Source organism: Dendrobium catenatum, unplaced genomic scaffold (assembly GCF_001605985.2).
Source record: "Dendrobium catenatum unplaced genomic scaffold, ASM160598v2 fragScaff_scaffold_783, whole genome shotgun sequence".
Lineage (NCBI taxonomy): Eukaryota > Viridiplantae > Streptophyta > Magnoliopsida > Asparagales > Orchidaceae > Dendrobium > Dendrobium catenatum.
Genome location: NW_021319245.1, coordinates 185047 through 207061, shown reverse-complemented (window position 1 = coordinate 207061; position 22015 = coordinate 185047). Strand labels below are relative to the sequence as shown.

The following is a 22015-nucleotide window of genomic DNA, read 5'->3' as shown; positions in this document are numbered from 1 at the left end:
ATTTAGTTGAGTTATTTTCTCTATGAAAAGGAATGTAATGCCGAGAAAGATGGAGCCGTTATGGGGAATATTTTGAGTTAGATAATAGTCAACAATTTGATTAATCATTCTCCAAAAAGATGCACATTAGATAATAATGGTTAATTGACATTAGATGATGGACAGTGGAGAATGTCAAAAGTTAGGCTAAGGTCAATGATCAACTTAGTCATTCTCCTAATAAATAAGGATATGGCTAGGCAAAAGTTAGAGTAGTGGTTGATAGACATCTATCTGACATTAGTTATTAGCAATTATTAGGCAATAACTAATCGAATAGCATTGATTGTTCTTTAGATGATCATGCTCATATAGGGCCAAAACCAAGGGGAAATTTTAAGAGATTTCAAATTAATATGTTTTGTTCAGGTGCTAAAAAAAATGCAAAGTCCCCCTTGAAATCAAAAGAGTATGGCCAAATGTGATTTATTTCAATGGAAAAATATATAACTGCTTGGGATGTTTATTTATATTAATTACTTAAGATAACCTGCAGGAAGTCTAGATTTTTTATTTTAAATTTTGATGTAATTCATTTGCGTTGTAAAATGTGAAAATGCACATTTGAGTTGGGATACAAGCATCCAACTTAGAGCCAAAAGAGGAAGAAATATCCCTTATGGGAGAGTTATCTTCCATTTGGACATCCAAGTTATGATGATTTTCAATATCCAAAAAGAAAAGAAAACATCCTTTTATGGAAGAGTTTCTCTTTATTTTGATATCTAGACCTAAAGAATACAATGAGCTCGTAGGAGGACGAAAAGGTGAAGACTTAAAGAGTATCTCACTCAAAGTCACTTGTGTTAGTCTTATGATTAGAATTCGGGTTATTGTCAGTAGTACTCGGCCACTTTTAATTTCTATAGACCCTAGGATATAGCTAAAAAGGCATTTGTCTACAAACATTCATTTAATTAATTGATTTGATTGATCAATTGATTTAGTTTATTTGCGCATATGATTACATGCTTTTCCTAATTTCTTCTCTTTCATGTCGCTTTTGTTTTAGCATGAATACGCTGAGGATCATGACAGTATGAATAAAAAAAAATTACTCAAAACTTAAATAATTTTTTTAGGCTAACATAGCAACTCTAAAAATCAAAGAAGTAAGCTCGGGATTGACGGGAGTTCTCATTTAAGCATATTTTTATCTTCTCTTCCTTGTTAAGCACCTCCCCGCCTACGGGTTCTAGAAGGCCACTTGACCTATTAGGGTGCAGTCATATCAAGGAGATGTTGTGCAATCTCTATAAAAAAATTATTTTAAAGCCTTTTAAAATTTCTTCATATATTTTATGCATTTTATCGAGTTAATTAATATACATTGTATTAGAAACTAATTAAAAGTCTCTAAAATTTAATTGCATTTTCAAGCATTTTCACCATATTATCCTAAATTTCTAATAAAATGATTAGCTCTAATTAAAACATCTCTCCAAATCAAAATTTAAACCTCGATACATAGGATAGGCCAGGGTGTTTCTAGAATATTTCAGAATCAAAACACCTCCTACTCTTCCTCTTTTGAATTCTGAAAATAATTGTTCAAATTTTGAACCAATCCTAGTTAAAGTTCCAAACTCACTTTCTTTGACACCATTCAATGAAAATCTCTAAATAGAATTTCTGATGTTATTTTGATCGAGATTATTATAAGAAATTCAATATCCCTATGATGTAATTAACTACGAGCGCTTACGCTCATAGGAAATTTAGAACTCTCATCAACTTTTTTCAAAAATTGATTTTTTTTTAATTCAATTAGTCTTCTTTAGAAAAATCAAAATTAACGACGATCATCATCATCATATTCGAATAATTGATATCAAATGATATTCTCTTCTTTTGGGGAGATATATCATTTATTGATATAAATTCAAATATGAAATTAATGATAAATCATGTCGATTTTTGTAGCTATATATTTGATCAAACTTCACTTTAACCCTTTAGGGTCATATGCAATTCTTTCCTAAATTTTGCTACGATATCCGAGATGGAATTAGCAATTCTAACCATTTCTTCAGGTGGTATATCGTTTCCAATGGATGTTCAATTTCAGAATTAAAATTCAAACTCAATTTCAAACTTTTTCTAACGAATATTAACCCTTTCAAAACCTCTTTTTCAAACTCAACTCCAATTCAAATAGGGGTGATAGAGGATGTCTAAGTTTTGGTAGACAAGTTTATCTTCCTAGTAGATTTCATTGTGATAGATAAGAAGGAAGATAGGAAAATGCAAATTATTTTAGGAAGACCATTTCTAGACATAGGGAAGGCTATGATTGATGTTCAAAAAATGGAATCAACTATGAGAATTAAGGATGAAGAAGTAACAATCAATGTTTTGAAGTTAATGAAATTTCCAAATAATGATAGTGAAAATCATTATTATAGAGTTGATGTGTTAGATGATTCTATAGAGGATGCTTTAGCTGGCATTTTTTATTTAGATATATTAGATAAATTGTTGATTGAGGATGACATAGAGGAGCATATAAGTGATATTGCTACCCTTCTAGGAGTTAATCATTTCCCTGAAAGGCATGAGACCTTAGATACTTCAGCATTAGGTAGATATTTGAAGCCATTTGTTTTAGGCACCCATATTAGAGCTCAAAGTGCTACTTAATCATCGTAAGTATATATTTTTGGGTGATTCATCAACTTTACTTGTAATTATATTTATTAATCTTGATGAATTTCAAGATAAAGGATTGATGGGGGTTCTTAGAGACCATTAAAAAACTTTTGGGTTGACTATAACAGTCATTCAATGAATTAGTCCATCAGGGTGCATGCATAAGATTCTAGATGAATATTGTCAACCCAAAGTTGACCTTGAAAGGAGGTTAAATCTTACTGCAAAAGAAATAGTAAATAAGGAGATCCTTAAGTGGTTAGACACAATGTATGAAAGGAGGAATCAACATGAGAGTTACGGATGAAGAAGTAACAATCAATGTTTTGAAGTCAATGAAATTCCCAAATAATAATAGTGAAAACCATTGTTATAAAGTTGATGTGGTAGATGATTCTATAGTGGATGCTTTAGCTAACATTTTGGATTTAGATATGTTGAATGTCATAGTTGGACAGTCTGTTTCAAAAAATTTTGGGGTTCCTAGGACTTTTTTCTAGATATTTTGAACTCAATTTTGATATTTGCAAGGCCAAATTGAGCCACAACAATTAGCTTTAAGTAACTTTAAAAGTTCGGAGTGAAATATTTTTATATTGTTGCTCCAATTGACCCACCAACCTGATGAAATACCAAAATTATGATCAATAGCATTTTACCTACTCCACAATCCTCATGGGAAGTCCATGTTAAAGTCCAAGGATCACGCATCATAATTTTTCTAAAATTATAAATTTTTATTAAGAAATTTTTAAAAATAACTGACATATATTTTTGGACTGCATGAGATTTGATGAACAAAAATAGGAGGCAACTAATACATTACCTAAAATCGCCTTGATAAGCCTGAATCTTGAGCCAAGCTTGACTAAATGTCACAAAGAGATAATCCTGACAACACAAAATTAAATCAGTAAATGCTGAGCCTAGATAACCCCAAATTAATGGCCAAAAATATATTTTAAAGCTTCATAATATTAATTGGATGACCAAATAATCTCCAAATATATCATGCTTATAGACAATCAAGTGGAAAAATGGGATAAATCCAATAAGCCAAAGAATGTTGATTCTGACACCATTTAAGTACATAAATGAAAGTTCAAGTAGGTTTTCAAACCTAATAGAACTGTCCCAAGGCTAACCAAGAGGGGGATGAATTGATAATTTAAAAATATCTTAGATTTTAGAAAACTGTATTAAGAAATTTTTACACAATAATCCTTAATTATGCAGTTACTTGTAGAAATAAATTTTCACAAAATACTTTTCAACCACTAATAAAATAAAGTGCGAAAAATAAAAATGGAGTAAAAATAAAATAATAGAAGAACATCAAATTTTATAGTGATTCGGTCCAACTAAAACTACGACCACTCCCTGGAGACTCCTTTCTCCAAGTATTGCACTAATCACAGGTGACTCTCCTTTTGCTCCAATAGCAAAGCGGAGAAGCCCTTATAAAACCTCTCTTCCACCAACATGTGCGACAGAGAACCATCGTCCTTTTTCACTCTCCTAGTAAAGGTAGAGAACTGTTTTATCCTTTTTCACCCTCTTGCTAAAGACAGAGAACCATCGTCTTTTTTTACCCTCTAAGTGAAGATAGAGAACTGTCATCCTTTTTCACCCTCCTGATGAAGGCAGAGAACTCAATCTACTTCTTAGATCTTCTATCAAGAGTCTTCAAAGAAGTATGACATTTTTAAAAAACACACAAAGAGATCCTCACCTTTGAGCAACCTTGTGAACCCCACATAATTTCCATTGCAATATCTCTCACACTTCACTCCCAAACATTCTCCCCAAGCACTCTCCTTTTCTACTCTCAAGAGAAAATGCGTAGACGTAGATTTTTTTTTTTCAATTTCTAAGACTCATTAAATATAAAACACATAAAAAATTGTCCATAAATTGAATTTTCAAAGTGAAAACGAGTCAGATCATATAGTACGATCGTGGATTGTATGTACGAACAGTTCAAAAAATCCTGGGACAATCTGGTACAAACATTATTTCGTGCATTGTAATCGTATGTATGATATTTAGACCATTTGTATGAAGATTGATATTTGCCTGGATGATCTGGTATGAAGCATATTTCATACACTGTTAGTCGTTTGTATGATATTTAGATCGTATCTACGAAAATTGAAATTCATCTGGATAATATGGTACAAAGCATATTTCATACACTATCAGTTATCTGTATGATATTTAGATCGTCTATACGAACATTGAAATTCATGTGGACGATCTGGTATGAAGCGTATTTCATACAATGTCAGTCGTCTGTATGATATTTAGATCGTCTATATAAACATTAAAATTCATCTGGACAATCTGGTATGAAGCATATTTTGTATATTGTCATTCATATGTACGATATTTAGATCATCTGTATGAATAGTGAAATTCATTTAGGCAATTTGGTAGAAAGTTTATTTTATACACTATCAATCGTTTATAAGAACGATCATCGTAGAGTACGAATAGGGTAAAAGATTTCAAATCAAAAAAAAAAAAACTCTCTCCCCCTGTGTGTTTGTGAACAATTACCCAATTATAATTACACACTTTCAGACTCAAGAAAATAAAAAAATGCTGACTTCATTACATGAAATCCTATTTTACTCTGACTACAAGTCTTTAGCAGTTTATAGTATGATTTCTCTGAAATGTTAGTACACACAAAAATAAATAGGCATATATCCAATGTATGTTAGGAGAAATAGTAATCTTAATAATAATATTTTGTTATCATCAAAAAATTACATCACATAAAGCTCAATCTTAACTTCTAAGTTTATAATAATAAATAGTTAAGAAACCCTCCATAATCAGGATAATAAATATGGGGTTTTCGATGTAAACTCCAAATTTTCTATGGATACTATATATATTTATGTCACCCCCAAAAATCTCTAAATAAACCCTCAGTCTCCATATGTAAAAAGATCAGGACATTGGGCCATAGATTTAAGAGAGCTTTAGGGCTTGAAAGATCCTAAAAGTCCACTAGATCACTACCACCAACAAACCCTCAACAGTTGGCTATCCTTTCTAGACTTTTATTGGCATATTATCATCATATGTCCACTCAACCACCACCGTCAAACCTCAGCCCTTCCATCGTTGTCAGATATCTACCTAGCCATCATTGTCAAACCTTCGGTAGGAAACTTCCCCTGGACCTCCACCCAACCATCACCATCAGACCTCTACTTGATCATCATCCTCAAATATATGATCTTGTCTTCATCCAATTGCCACCGTAAGACCTCTGATCAGCCACCACTGTCTAACCTTTTTGTCACTTAACCATTGTCATAAAACCTTTCACCAACTATGATCATCTAACCATTATCACCTAACTACAACTCATCCAACCTATATTACTTGATTATAATCACTTTGACCACCATTGACTAACTGAGGTTCCTCTGACCTCAGTCACTCGACTACAATCCAACCAACCACTGTCACTCAACTATGGCCCCTAGGACATTTGTAGCCAAAAAATGATCCTTCTAACTACCATCGCTTAAATATGATCCATCTATATAACATTAACTGACTATGGTCCCTCCTATCACTATAACCCAATAATGGTCCCATATACCTCCATTACATAACTACAATCATTTCTACCTTTGTCACCCAACTACGATCCATCTGACCACCAACAACTAACTAGATCAGTTTGACCTCCATCATCTAATTATGGTCCATCTAACCATTATCACCTGACTACGATCCCTTCAATCTTAATCACCCAATTATGTTTCCTCTCACCACTATCATTGTATGGTTGCCTCGACCTTCATCACCCAACTACAGTTAGACCGCCCTCCATCGTCTTATTATAGGTCCCTCTGACTGTGATGTCCCCTAATCTAAATTGGAAGAATTATTCTTTTAATAAGCAACAACCAGAGCTATCTAATATCATCAATCAATAATAAACAACAAAATAGATTCTATAATTTTAAAAAATCAATGTATACATCTATATTCATTCTAAAAAATTATATACACTATGCAAGACTATAACAAAAAGAAACAAAACCAAAAAAATCCTGACCAGCCTCACACTCTTGCTCCCTTGCTCTAACCTGAAGTCACTTAACCACATATAATGAGCTTAAAAAGCTCAATAGGTCACTAAAACCTATAATTGAATTCAAAGCACGACAGAGAAATAATATGCATGTCAACAATTAAATCATAACATTTACATTCATATGATCATTAAATCAGTGAATAAATAGTAAGATTCATATGCAGTAGCTGTAGAATCTATAAATAATAAATATCAAATCTATAAAATAATCATTATATCCGTAAGACCAATCAGTAAAAAAATTATATGAAGCATCAAATCAAAACATCAGTAAAGATCAAATCAATATAATAAAATCATATAGAAATGTACAAATGTTACTCAGTTATTCTATATCAGCATTAAATCAGTATCTCAACCACATGCTCAATAAATCTTGTATATCACGTGCTCAATATATCACATGCTTAATATCAATATAGTGAATTTATGGTATCAAATAATATCAGTATCTATATCAGTAATAATAACAATCTAATGACATGAGAAATAGAGTAATGCAATAATAGTAAATTCGTACAATAATAATAAATTCGTACATTAGCAAAAATTTGTGCAATAATAATATTAATGCCTCAAAACATACATTTCAGCAGTTACACTAAATAAGTATAAGCCCTGACTATCATGATGTTTTTTAGTATTAGTATCAGTATTAGTAAATTGTTGGCTCAGTAAATAGAGTCATCACCATTTGCTCGTCGACACAATAATAATCTCCTTATAACTCCCAATCAGTGTATTATATGAATTAATAGATGATAACACCAAACCACGGTATTTAAATGAAAGTTCGTTGGCCTACCATCCTATACAAGTCAATCAGTCTCCAACCAATGGGTCAACCAGTCTTTACATGTTTGTTTCACACACGCATATAATTATCACAATACTATAACAGTAATAGTGACCAGCTATTGCTCAAGCATATATCTATATCCATTTTCAATGCATTACAGCAAATAATGTATAATTGAGCTTAATTAAGAAGATGTCAAAATGTTATAACGATATACAACAAAGAATCCTTTTAGACAAAACTGCATATTTTCATAATATTACTAAAATACAAAGAATTGTATAAAATAATGTTTTAAGACTTTTATTGTACTACATTACTATTTTTAGACGTCAAAATAAATATTGGATAGAAAAAATTATTGTATTTTAAAAACTATCCAGTGAAAAATTTCAAATAAATACTCAAAATACTCATAATCATGATGTCTACAACATACAAAAAGTTATGTGGTGAAAGTTTTTCCAATACAAAATTATTCACATTTTTCGGTAATGAAAATACAAATTTGAGCAAAAAATGCAAAAAATACAAAATCTTTAAAATCAGAAATAGGATATGGATTTCTTACAGTGAAACGAGTAATTATCTCAACTGGCCCGATTAGCAAAAATCACATCGTAACCTCCAAATCTAAGTTTCTTCTTTTTCTCTCATTTTTCCTAAAACTATTCTCTGTTTGGCCAAACGAATGTGATAATGGATATTTAAAAAGATTTTAATAATGCTTTAGGATATTTTGAATAAAATAATAATATAATATTATATAATTAATTTAATCAATTTTTAATAGAAAAATCAAATAAATCATTTTAGGACTAAAAAAATTACATAAAAAATATTAATAAAATAAAACACGTTATTTAAAAAAGTATCGATAAAATTAGTTTCAAAACGAACACCTGACGGTCCCGAAATCCTCATTTATACCGACAGATACTGATTCTTTAAGGATTTTCACCGGTGTCAAAAAATTATGAAAAAATTCATGTAAGTAAAATACTTCAATTAAAATATCATGGCCAAGACGATTTACGATTTGGAGTTATATTGACTCTAGAAAAAAAATTAACAAAGTCAAAATACGGGCTATTACACAGACCACCATCCTCTGACTAGGACCTCTTTGACCTCCATCACCCGAATATTATACCTCCGCTCAACATTGCTCGACTACAATTCCTCTGACAATTACCATCGGACTATGGTCCTTCTACCTCTATCATTGAATTATGGACCCTATAACCTTAGTTGCTATACTATGGTCATGCATTAAATATCACATCCATGAATATAACCATCGAAATAAAATACTATTTTGTTTTATTAATTAACAATATATATCAAAATTATATTATTTATCAGGGAAAATTTCCTCACAAAATTATCTCTTAATATTTTCATGCCTTGAAGTACCTCTTTTCTCTATGAAAACTCATCTTCTATAATTTGTGCTATTACGTTGTATCAATATCTCCTCTAATTATGTGATAAGATATTATTTAGAGCTTAAGACTCACACTAATTAAATTATTTAAACTACAACAAACCCTGTGATTTCCTTATTTTCTTAGGTTTCATATAAAAATCTCATGTGATCAACAGTGAACTATTATCAGCTTATATAATTCATATATGTATGTGATAAGTATAAATTATATATTACTTTATGTATTTTATTTTCAATAAAAATTGTGTTACTTTAGCTATTTTATGCATGAAAAACTCAAAAAATGACCGAAAATTCTAAGGAACCTACAACACCACGACATCATGAAACAATGTCACAACGCCACCTTCAATACTATCGAGGCACCAAAATTTGGATATGGCATTTTCGAGATCTCTATTTGTCAGCGTTGCGGTGGCAAAATAACTAGCACCACATCATTACTAGCACCGCAATGTCAAAATGCCAGTTTGATAGTGCTGAATTCTTTATTTTTAAATGCCAAAACGTCATGATTTCTCACGCATTATCACCATTTTTTGCCACTCAAGCACCGTAGCGCTCGAATGTCAACTACATCAACAAGTGCAGCGGTGAAGTAGAATCTTCAGCGTCGAGGTGTTAGTCACTGCAAGGGTGTCGCAACGCCAATCTTTCAAGCACCGCAGTGTCAAATGTCTTTTAGTAATATGGTGTAACATATAGCAGCGACAAGAGGAATATAAGAATAACCATAAATATTGAGATAGGATGTTTTTATGCCTAGACATAGGATGTCAAATGTCAAATGTTCTTGGTTCTTAAGGAGATATTATAATTGTAGGAGATCAACTGATATCCTTTTCAGCCCTACACACTTAATAGAGGTCTAGGGATGCATATGCTCTAAATCAGATGTATAATTAAGAGACTCGTTATGAAAGATATGAAATTTACACTCAACAATCTAAAATATTTTATTTAAATACTATATCCAATTTTTTTGTTATTTTATTTAGTGATAGAATCTTCACAAACATCATTTTTATTTTAATAATATAATTATTGCAATTAAAATAAATAGTAATAGTTGGTTGCAAGCAAATATACTTTCTCATCGGTTCGACACTCTACTCTATCACTTTATTATTTGATTCAACATGTATACTTGTGCATATTAGGTGAGAATTTATTATTTTTATATTAAAGAAAATCTAAGCATTATTTAGGGTTGATATAGCCCTAGATTTTTATATAAAAAGTTTACTCTGCAACCCCCATTAATATGTGATTTTTTTATGTTGTGCCAAGGTGATACATTCACTTTTCTTCTACCATTGCCAATATTCTAGCACAAAACATTTGAATTGACTTATCAATGTATTAGAGCCTTAGAGGTGAATAAGCACTCATCAAGTTCATGTTGAAATATGATGCACATAGAAAGTTATAAGTTGAATTTTTTTATACATGTTATGATTGAATCATTAAAAATTAATGAAAATAATAAAACCTAAATTGAGTATTACTCTTAACAAGTCACCAAGAATTTTATTCAATCAAACACAAAGCTTGATGTAATATTTTAGTTAGAATTTTGCAAAATTAGATTAAGGCCAACTCAACTTCAATTTCAATGAAATCATATTATCAAATATATTGATCAAACAAGCCAAACAATATTATAAGTGATATGATCAAAATCCGCATGAACCAAAATTAAGCATTTAAAGCATACTTGAACATTTTTTATATTAATCGAGGGATCAAATAATATCCAAATATTGCATGTTTACGATCAAAACAAGCAATTCAGCGAGAGAAATCCAATAAGACAAAGATCAAATTGTTTTGATATCTTTAAGGTTGTTAAATATCTAAGGAATTATCAATATTAATTTTGTGAATCAACATTCAATAGAGTGTTTTGAGCATTTAGAAAAATTTACTAAAACACCACCATTTTTATATGACATGAACTTTGAATTGAAATTGAATAGAACTCAAAGATCGAAAAATAAATAGCCCAATTTGACAATTGATGCCAACGATCACTTTAAACAATCATATCGTCTGATTGCCACCATCCTACTACCCCCACTTGATAGCCATGACCATATATCCATCTCTCAATTGCGGTTGCCTAAATTTTCACCGCCGACTATCATCATTTGATTATTATTGCTCGACTTTCACAACTTCACCAACATCTTTTGACAACCATTGTCTAACTTTTATTGTCAGAACATCATCACCCAACTTTCATCTCTTGATTAATATCATCTAACAATTATATCCCTCAACTATTTCTTTGTGCAATCCATATTAGAGGCATAAAAGGCCAAACTAGTGTTCAACATTTTGTGATCTAGTCTTTTGAAGTTGAGTGGATGAACATATTTCTAAAATCATGCCTTAATATTTTTTTTTTCTTTTTCTTATTTTCTACTTAAAAAATTTTAAGTCTCTTGAAGCTTTTTTTATTATTCATTTGTGTAATAAACCTTGAAACAAAGGTAAAAAATTAAACTCTCTCTACTATCATAAATATTGTTGCACAAAATATTTATATTTTTTGAGATTGGGATAATGCTATTGCAAAAATGTAGTAGTTGATTATTATAGTTACAAATAAATAATATTTGAGTGCTATGGAAGAAACATAACTTTTCTTACTAAGTGAAGTGATGTTTCTTCCACATCATAAACATAGTATGCATAATGTCATATATATTTTTTATTTGAATCCGACTTATTTAAAGAATGTGATTTATTTGGATAATTTTTTTTTCTACTTTGTTTTCTAACCATAATCACATTGGTTTTTTATTAATAGTTTTTAGAATGAGTTTTAAAATTGTTTCAATTTAGAACAACTATTTTATGATCATACTCATGCTTCATTTGGGATAGTTTTTTTACTACTTATTAAAGCAGCTTTTTAATACGCAAATTTATAGTTCAAAAAGTTTTTGTACTAAAAGGCTGATTTAAGAAGCAGTAAGAAAGCCATCCCAAATAAAACCTCGGTCATATGTTTCAATTTTTTTGATATATTCCATCTTTTATTATATAAATATTGGCCTATATTTAAAAAATTATATAATAATTAATAATAACAACGTTTTCATAAGAGCTCTTCCCCAACACCCTTTGCTGTTTGGATGCAAGGAGGATAAGTAGGATTATCAAATCTTGTAAATTTGAATTTGATAAATTTTATATTAGTTAAATTTTGAAAATTTGTTGTGTGATTTAAGTTAAATCTAGCTAAACTAAAACAAATTGTTTGAATATTCAATTCATTATTCGAAAATTCTATTATTTTGATATTTCGTCATTAAACAAGGATTATTTATTAATTAATAATTTATTGTTAATTAACTCATTAATATTTATATAAAATAGTATCAAACTTATTTAAATAATTTTTTTTATTGTTTATTTTATTTTATGACTAATAGGATATATATCTAGCTTTTTAATTAAAATATTTATAGAATTGAAATTTTTATCAAATTAAAATAAAATTATAATTAGCATGATCTAATATCTTTATTAATTTCTATTAATTTTTTTAATTAATTAAATATATCATTTTTCATTAAAGTAAAGTTATAAATCATATTAAATTTATAAATTATGTCTAAAATTAATAAATATTAATTATTAAGATTAATTTACTCATTTTAAATAATCTTCTATTTAATTAATATAAATTAATATTTACAATTTTTAGAATTATCTAAATTTATAAGAAAGTAATTGCAAAATAGTTTCTAAAATCCCAAACCCAAAATAGGCTATTTAAATCATACAGAATCTAATCAATAAATAAAATATTTATTAATTAATTATTTGTTAAGTTAATTAACATATCATTTCTATTTAGATAAATTATAGTATCAATTATTTTTATTATGATTTATTTTATTTATAACAAGATATTATATTAATAATATTATATATATATTATATATATATATTAATATATAATATAATATATATAAATATCTAAACTTTTCTAATTAACATTACAGTTAACGCTAATTCATTTTTTGGTTGAACCATTATATTAACAAAGTATTTCTTTATTAATTATTAATTACTAATTATTAATTAAATAAATATAATAATTTTTATTGAAGTAAATTGTAAATAATATTAATTTACATGAATTAATGTCTAACAAATTAAGAAATATTAATTATGAAGATTAGTTTACTCATTTAAATTAATTCTTCTACGATTTGCTCCTTTCCTTCCTTAGCCTACGCCCTACGGTTTGCTTTTCTCTTTTATTTCTTCCTTGCTGTTCTTCTTCGCCTCCTTCGACGCTGATCTACTTCGCTCCTTCGACGACGTTCCCTTCCTGTTGGATCGGAAGTTACGACATTTTGATCGGAAGCAACATCGGAAGAAACGACGGGAGCTTGCTCGCTGTGAAGGTAACTTTCTACCTTTCGCGCTTTTCTTCGGCCAAATCCCGTAAATCCGCCGAATCGAAGGATTTCATAAATCCGGGATTTGACACGAAAAGATGGATTTTTCCGTCAACAGAGGCTTAGATTTACCGTGAGATTTGGTTTTTCATTTTTTGTCGTTTGGCTGGATTTCGCTCAAATCCGCCCCAAATCCGCCCCAAATCCCGTCTTAAATCCTGCATCCAAACAGCCCCTAAAGAGTTGAGCTTTCGACTTGTGCCTGACTGTGTACTAGTTATTAGATTGGTGGTTTGGCTTCCACCAATGAAATCTGTACTTCTGCTTTCTTATATCTAGCCAGCCTTATTAAATAGAATCAAACATCTGTCATGCTGCTCTCTCTCTTAGAGGACTGATTTTGCTGAATTATGTGGTGGCTTATTTGCTAACTTCTGACAGTTGACCTGCTACTATTTATGTAGAATTGCACCTATGATATCCTGGATATTTCCACCAAACTAAGTTCTGTAATAACAGTGAAACGAAAAGTTATTATGGTCTCTTTAAATTGTATATCCACCATTCTTATCTCAATGTGATCAAGTGGCTTTGTGTGAATATAAATGGGAGACATTTTTTTACTTGCGGGTTTTTTTCCTACCTTAGTTTTGTTCTATTAAAAATTTGATTTCACTATGTGCAGCTCGAGTTTCTTTTAATGTTCAACAGCAGCTTTTCATTGCTCATATAGCTATATACATATGTTCTTGAGGCATGGCAGCAAACTTTTATTTTACATATGCACATTTTGATGTTTTATTTAGTAAATCTCCCCTAGAAGGTATATATAGAGGTTGATATGTCTCACTCGTCTGACATAAAGCTTCGTGCTAATATTGCAAGGGAATGGGTCTTTGTAATGTCTGGATTGTCCTCTCAACCCTTTTATGTGAATATAATTTGATTAAGGATTCGTTCGGGACGGTTTTTTATGCTTCTTAAAGCAGCTTTCTAGTACAAAAATAAAATTTTTTGTACTAAAAAATTACGTTAAGAAGCAATAAAAAAGCTTTTCCAAACGAAGCCTAAAAGTTCCCCATCAGATTTTGGAATAAATAAAAATAGGGACACCACTACATCATCTCTACCCATTTTAACATTCAATGAGTATATACACTAGCTGTTGTAATGTTGATGTGAGGCTTGTGAGCCATAAATATAATTTGGTTTCTTTTTGATTGGTTGATTCAGCAAAATTCAGTAAATGCCTTTGCTCTTTCGTTAGAGATTGAGTCTTACTAAATTGCTTGTTGTTTCATCTTTATTTAATGTTGGGCAGTAGCCTCGTTTCTCCCTCTTACTCTTCCAACGACCTATATGACTATGTGTCTTCAAATATCTCATTTGTTCAGCCCAGGATTTATGTTGGTATGAGCAGAAATGGATTTGAGCATATATATTTTAATATCACTCTAATATTATCAAGTATATCCATGTGTGTATAAATTCATATGCATATAAATATGACATGCCTTTGTAACTGAGCATTTTAGAATCATTGGAGCATGTTTTGGGAAAAATAGGGAAGACAAACCAGTCGTCTAAACCTTCCCATGTGTATATACTTGCTCATTGACTCCTACACTTTATCTGGGTCACTTAGATGCCAATATATTCATTCGTTGAAGGAATTCACTACTAACTCTCAAATGGAGAATGTTTGCTATTTGTCTGGATGTATGTAATATTTTCAGCAGGATCTTGAAGATTATTCCAGGTATGCAATATTTATTTATGTACTCATTTTCATGTCTTGGACAAGTCATTTTTTAATGAAATAAAAAAAATATCGAGTTTCTTTATTATTATCACCATTCCATCACTAGGTTAATGTACTCAATGCTAGTGTTCCCATTCTAATTTGGTAAACCATACAATCTGATTCCTTGATTTCAATTAAATGTTGCAGATTTCGTGTATATATATATATATATATATATTATGTCAGCTATTTAACATAATCTTGGAAAGTGTAGTTATCTTTTCTTTATGCTCTTATGTCTGTGAAGTATGTATAACATCATATAATAGCCAAAGAAGCATAAACATCTGTGCATTATGATAGCCAATATTTCGTTGATATTCACTTCTACTTGCATGGAGATCTAGGTTAGTAAATAGTGGAGATATAATAAACATATACTACATTTTCTTAGCCTCTTTTCTTTTCCGATGCTTAAGATAAGACAACTTAGAGCATAAAACCTGCTTTGTCCCCTATGGTCCTGGTAGGAAATGTTGGATATAACTTCTTTAATTAGCTGCTTGATCAATACATCATACAATGTCATTATCCTTCATCTATTCGATGTAGAACTTTCTTCTCAAACATTTTTTTTAATCTTGTAAAACATCATTGAATAATAAAACATCTCCATGCATTTCTTTTACTTGAACTACCAGTGCAGAAAAGCTTTGTTTAATATAATATCATCTTCTTTTTCTTCATGCAGAACATATCAGTAGTAATAATGATGAGTGGAACAGGTAAATTACCTCAAAAGCGCAAAGTTCCTGCACTGCCAGAGAATGAGAAAAAGCTCTATGATTTGATATGGAGTAAAGAGACCTTGGGAATATGGACTGCAGACATGAAAAAGGAAACTGGCCTCCCGAACAATGCAGTGACAAAGGCCCTCAAGTCCCTCCAATCCAAGGGCTTCATCAAGGATGTGGTGAACATCCACAACAAGGCCAAAAAAATTTACATGGCCGTTGAATTTGAACCTTCAAAGGAGATATCAGGAGGAACTTGGTATTCAGAAGGAAGCCTTGATCTAGAATTTATAACGATACTGAGAAAACAATGTAGGCTGCATGTGGAAAGGTTAAAAGTTGCAACTTTGGAGAATGTTTGGCAATTTATTAGGGATTCTAAGGTTTTCTATATAGATTTCAGCTTGCAGCAAATTAAGGAGATTATGAGTGCCATGGTTTTGGATAAGGAGCTGGAGGAGTTGATAAGCTCAGGTGTTGGTGATTTCTTTCATATTCGAGCAGGAAGGGAATGTTATAGGAGCTTGAAGGGTAGAGATGGACCTAAAGAAGGATTTTTTTCAGCAGTTCCTTGTGGAGTGTGCCCGAGGATAAATGAGTGCAGTCCTGATGGTATTATCTCTCCCAATACTTGTGTTTATTACCAGAAATGGCTAGGGCTAGACTATTAGGCCGACGCCCCGTAGTGGGATGAAGGTTTGATGTTGTTGTTTTTATGAGTTTGTGTTTTGAATTATTGATGTTTATTTGATGATAATTTAATAAAGGGGTATTTTTTTTTTTTTGAAGGAGGCTTATTACAATGGCAATTGGCAAGTCAGCTTGTGCATTCATGTAGATTGGCCTACATTAGGGGTGTAAACGAGTCGAGTTTAGGCTCTTATTGAGCTCGACTCGTGAGCTCGATAAGCTCGGTTCGCAAGCCCATAAACAAGTCAAGCTCGAGCTGGCTCGGCTCACTTACACCCCTACCCTGCATTAAGGAAGACATATTTGGACAAGTGCAGCAACCCTATATGGTTTGGTTTGGGAAAACTATTTTATTGTTTTATAAATCAACTTTTTAGTACAAAATTTTTTAATTAAAAAAAATTATACTACAAAATTACTTTAAGAAATAGCAAGAAAGTCGTCCTAAACAAAGTTTAAGGCTTCGTTTGGGATGGCTTTTTTTACTTTTTCTTAAAGCATATTTTTAATTTGTACTAAAAAGTTATTTTAAAAAGCTGTAAGAAACTAAACGTGCTGGTCAAACCAACCTCTACTCGGATTCAGTCTGATTCAGATTGAAGTATGGATCAGGCTGGGGTTGAACTAAACCTGCTCGAACTCTTTGATAAGCTATTAGCATCTGTCATGAAAAATTAGGAAGATATTGAGTTCTTTTTGGTATTTGCATAATCATCCTGACCTAATCAGGCAGTTAGCCTAAAAACTCATGAAATGATAATTTACTTGCATATAAATGTAAATAATTATAACTTAACTATTGTGTATGAGCAAGATCAAGGTAATTATCAAATAAACTTTATGATTAGATAGCTTCCAAGGTTGTTTACTAACAATAAACGATGCAAAAAAAACATAGAAAATAGCTTCATGGACAAATAAATGAGCTTTAAAATGCAGCAAAATTAATTAGAGTAAGATTTGTAATATTTTGTATTTTGATTCAAACAAATAAAAAAATTTTTAGGAGTCGTTATAAGTCAAATTTAAAAATTATTTTCATCATAAGATAAATATTATTGAATTTTAATTATCATAATTTTTTCGTAATTTTTGAATGTTAGTCTAAATCCTTAAGAAATTGATACTCATCGATACATGTGAGAATTTTGATTTATTTTTATTTTCAACAATTTTATATTTTTTGACATTTTTTTGATTAATTTTATATTTCGTTATCGAAAACTGGAGATGATTTTGTATTGATAAAACTTTCATTGTATAACTTTTAGTATGTGATGGATCTTGTCAATATGAGTATTTTGACTGAAACATATTAAATTGTCACAAGTTAAATTTAAAGTTATGATTTTTTAAAGTAAATACATAATAGACAGATTTGATAGATTTTTTTAGTATTTATAAATTTCTACATTTCATAGATGATTTGACTTGCATTTCATAGAAAAGATAGCATTTATATGTAAGTAAGGAAAGGCTGATTGTTAACATTATAATGAATATGGGTTGATTCTAAAAATATAATACATTGTGCAAAAGGATGAGTCGACGGGCTTTCCTTCAAATAAAAGTCAGTGGTATAATATTAATTGTATCATTTAACTGATTGACTAAATTACGCCAACGGGTAGAGGATGACGACTCTTAAATGATTATTAATTTCTCCTGTGAAAATAAATGACTAATACAAATAAATAAATGATAAGATGAAATTGGTAGATTGATAGTTATGAAAAATAACAAATGTATGGAAGAAAATGTTACATTAAAGCTTGATTATCATGCTTTACTTTACATTAACAAATTGATAGATATAACTGCATTCTTATTAGAATTAATATTGATATAACATAGCATAACATGTTAGCATAACTTACTAGATGACTTTGTTGATCATATTAAATTTATAATTAATTTTTAGGATTTTTATTCTTCATATTAAGTAATGATTGATATTAACTAAAGGTCTAAAACTGAGCACGCATATTGATTCATTTGCCTTAAATAGAAAGTAGTAATAGAGTTTTTGTTACTTGCTTGGCTTTTATGCTCATTATATGAATTTTTATAATTTCAGGTCAGGGAAGTGGTCAGGACCAATTGGAGTGAGGTTGATAGATATTCTAAAGTTTTCAATTAATTTTATTTCTATTTTTTCTTATTCTTTTGTAGTGATGAGTTTATGATAGAGTAGCCATTATATTGATCTTTTGGCTATTGTATATTAATTTTGGTAATATAGTAAAATATTTGGAGGTATATTATTATTAGTTGCTTTTACTGGATATAAATTTATTATGATGATGATTTATAAAAGTTATGGTTGATTAATTAAGAAGGTAAAATAAATAATTCTTTCAAATTTGATTCTCAGGCATTAATATTAGTATCAGAGCAATTGTTGGAAGAATCTAAATGTAACGAGAGCTATATGAATTGATCATGAGTGGGGTAGAAGTTGAGTAGTATAAATTTTCATTTCTTCATTTGATTAATTGAATTACATATGAGTAATTGATTAAGGAAGAGGATTTTATTTATGGATATATAGACCCTACTGATCAGGATACACATAATGAGTAAAGTGTAGTAGCAACTCCAGTGAGTTCTAACAGTTTGATGCAGCTACTTAGTATGCTTGCACAAGCTATGAGTAAAGCTAAGAGTAGACATGTCTGATATAAGAAGTCAGAATGGGACATATCTAAAGCAGTTTTATAAGTCGAAGCTTATGTTATTCAAGGGAATTGTACAGTCACAAGCAATAAAAGATTGGTTGTTGAGGATATATAAGATATTTTACGGCATGCAGTGCTTAGAGAATTGAAAAGTACCATTTGTCATGTTCCTATTTGAAGGAAAAGTATAGAGATGGTGCATAGGACAACAACAGGAGAAAATTCAAGGAAAGATGAATGCAGAGATCACCTGGATAGAGTTTGTTACTATTTTTAGAGACTGATTTGTACTTTTGTCAGCCCGATAGCAAATGTAGGAGGCTTTCATGAGATTGGAGCAAGGAAACAGGATAATGATGTAGTATGAGGCAAAGTTTATTGCACTGGCCAGCTATGCACCTCAACTAGTAAATATTGCTGACAAACATTATTATAAGTTTTTGAGATGATTAAATGATGAATTGAGGCATCCGCTTATACCATTGAGGATTCAAGAGTTTTCGAAGCTGTTTGAGAGAGAGAGACTGGTGGGGAAGGACTTGGCTATTCAATTTTTCATACAAGATATGAGTAAGAAGAGATCGGGAGAGGATATAACTAGGAGAGATAGAGCAGCAAAAAGAGGGGTATATTTTCAAATAGTAAAAGAGGATATGCATTTGAGTCAAGTGTGGGTGTACTAGAGTGTGTATGATGTCGTAATAGACATAGTGGACCATGTTTTATAATGATTGGATAGTGTTTTTGATGTGGGAAGCGAGGACACCAGATCAGTGATTGTCCACTATAGCGATGGGGGACAATATCTGAATTCATAGGGAGTAAACCAAGAAAGGCTATAAACAAAGAATTATGGGATCTAAACAATACAGTGAAGGGTTTGTAAGCATGACAAATGGAAGAAGAGTGGTTAAAAATCAAAGAGGAGCTACACAGGCCACTTGTACGACCCAAAGTTTTTAGTTTAATCTAGCATGATGATAAGACTACGCCTGGAGGATCCACTGTTAGAATGTTCAATCATTGAATTGATTGATTAATAATTTGCATATTATATTGTGGTTAAATGATATGTAGGGTTATGATTGTTTTGAATGAATTCATGATTGATTGCATGCATTGTTTGGAAAATTTTGAGTGAATTTCAATTGATTTATTAGTTTTGATATTTGTTTTGAATCGTATTGATTTGTTTTGAAGGATTTATGAATTGAATTTATTTCTATTGATTTGTTTTGTTCGAGGAAATGTGAGTGCGATATTTTTCTAAGGTGGGGCGATTGTAATAGTCTGTATTTTGATCAAAATAAATAAAATTTTTAGGATTCGTTATAAGCCAAAATTTGAAAATCGTCTTCACCATAAAATAGAAATTATTGTGTATTAATTATAATATTTTTCATAATTTTTTGACACTCGTGTAAATTCTTAAGAAATTAATATATTTCAGTACAAATGAAAATTTTGGGACCATCATGTTTACGTTTTACAAATCGGTTTCATTAGTATTTTCTAAATAAACCAAGCTATTTAATGAATATTTTTCTTAAACTTTTGAACTCACCAAAAGATTTATATGGATTTTATACTAAAAAATGATTAAATTATATAATTATAGATTAGCTAATTTTGTTGTAAATAGATCTATAATCTAAGTATTAGGATATGTACATTAGCTTGTTTTTCTTTTTTAATTATTTCGTATTAGAATTGGATCATATCATTACCTAATTGATAGGCCAAATGATACTGCTTATTCTGTCTGAGAAAGTGCATTCAGATCATTTTTTTCTCATTCATTTTAAGATAACACAAATAAGTGATGAAGCGTAGAAAAAATGAATAGCATAGTCAGTGAAGTAGTGAACTAAGCTACTGTACTAAAAGAGAAACTAATCAGCAGAATCAGATGGATTACTAAATTCATTTGTTCTGCTTTGAATAATATAAGGAAGAATGTTCTGTGTCTTCTGTAAGCTTAGCAATGTCTAAATTTAATACAATTTTCTTCAAACATAATAGCATACATTCATATATGTAAAATCAAAAGCTGGCTGCTAGGGGTGTAAACGAGTCAGGCTGAGCCAACTCGAGCTTAACTCATCTAATGAATGAACAATGAGCTCAAGCTTGAGCTTAAGCCGAGCTTGTGTATTGAGCTCAAGAAAAATAAAGGCAAGTTTTAGCTCAACTCATTAACTAACATTTGGCGAAGGTAGTCGCTTCTTGGTGCCAAGAAGCTCGTCCAAGAAGGTGATGCAATAGTAGCTCATGCAGAATTCATAGAGACGCTAAAGGCAGACATCACAAATGAAGCAAGTGCACTGCATCTCATTTATTTCAAAGAAAAAAAAAATTCTCCTAGAAAAGCAGGAGAGATTATTACGTGCGGTGTCCAAACCGTCCGGATGCGAATCCAGATGCGCCACGTCATCCAGATTCACTAGGAACTGAGTGTGTGGTGCGTCTGAATTCGCCTCCGAACGAATCCGGACGCACCATATCACCCGGATGTACTGGGCCCCGGGAGACGTGAAGCATCCGAATTCACCTCCGGACGAATCCATACGCCGTACATAATAATTTTTTGAAAAGCATAGGCGTGCAACTCTTTTAATATCATTAAAA

The 22015-nt window shown here is 30.7% G+C and overlaps 1 protein-coding gene across 2 annotated transcripts; it reads left to right on the top strand.

Moving 5' to 3' along the window:
- The first annotated feature begins 13277 nt into the window (after nt 1-13277).
- On the top strand, nt 13278-17078 carry LOC110105928 (DNA-directed RNA polymerase III subunit RPC6). 2 transcript variants are annotated; one of them, XM_020835620.2, is made up of 2 exons: nt 13278-13487; nt 15977-16801. In XM_020835620.2, the coding sequence occupies exon 2, from the start codon at nt 15995-15997 to the stop codon at nt 16688-16690; it is 696 nt and encodes a 231-aa protein (XP_020691279.1). In that variant the 5' UTR covers nt 13278-13487; nt 15977-15994; the 3' UTR covers nt 16691-16801. The 2 variants fall into 2 exon arrangements, with proteins under 2 accessions (XP_020691279.1, XP_028552441.1); XM_028696608.1 differs by lacking the exon at nt 13278-13487 and adding an exon at nt 16809-17078 and having other exon boundaries at nt 15463-16715.
- Nucleotides 17079-22015: the final 4937 nt, after the last annotated feature.

Bases quoted from the DNA above. Each gene is read 5' to 3' on its own strand.
- LOC110105928 (XM_028696608.1), top strand. From the start codon at position 15,971: ATGCAGAACATATCAGTAGTAATAATGATGAGTGGAACAGGTAAATTA.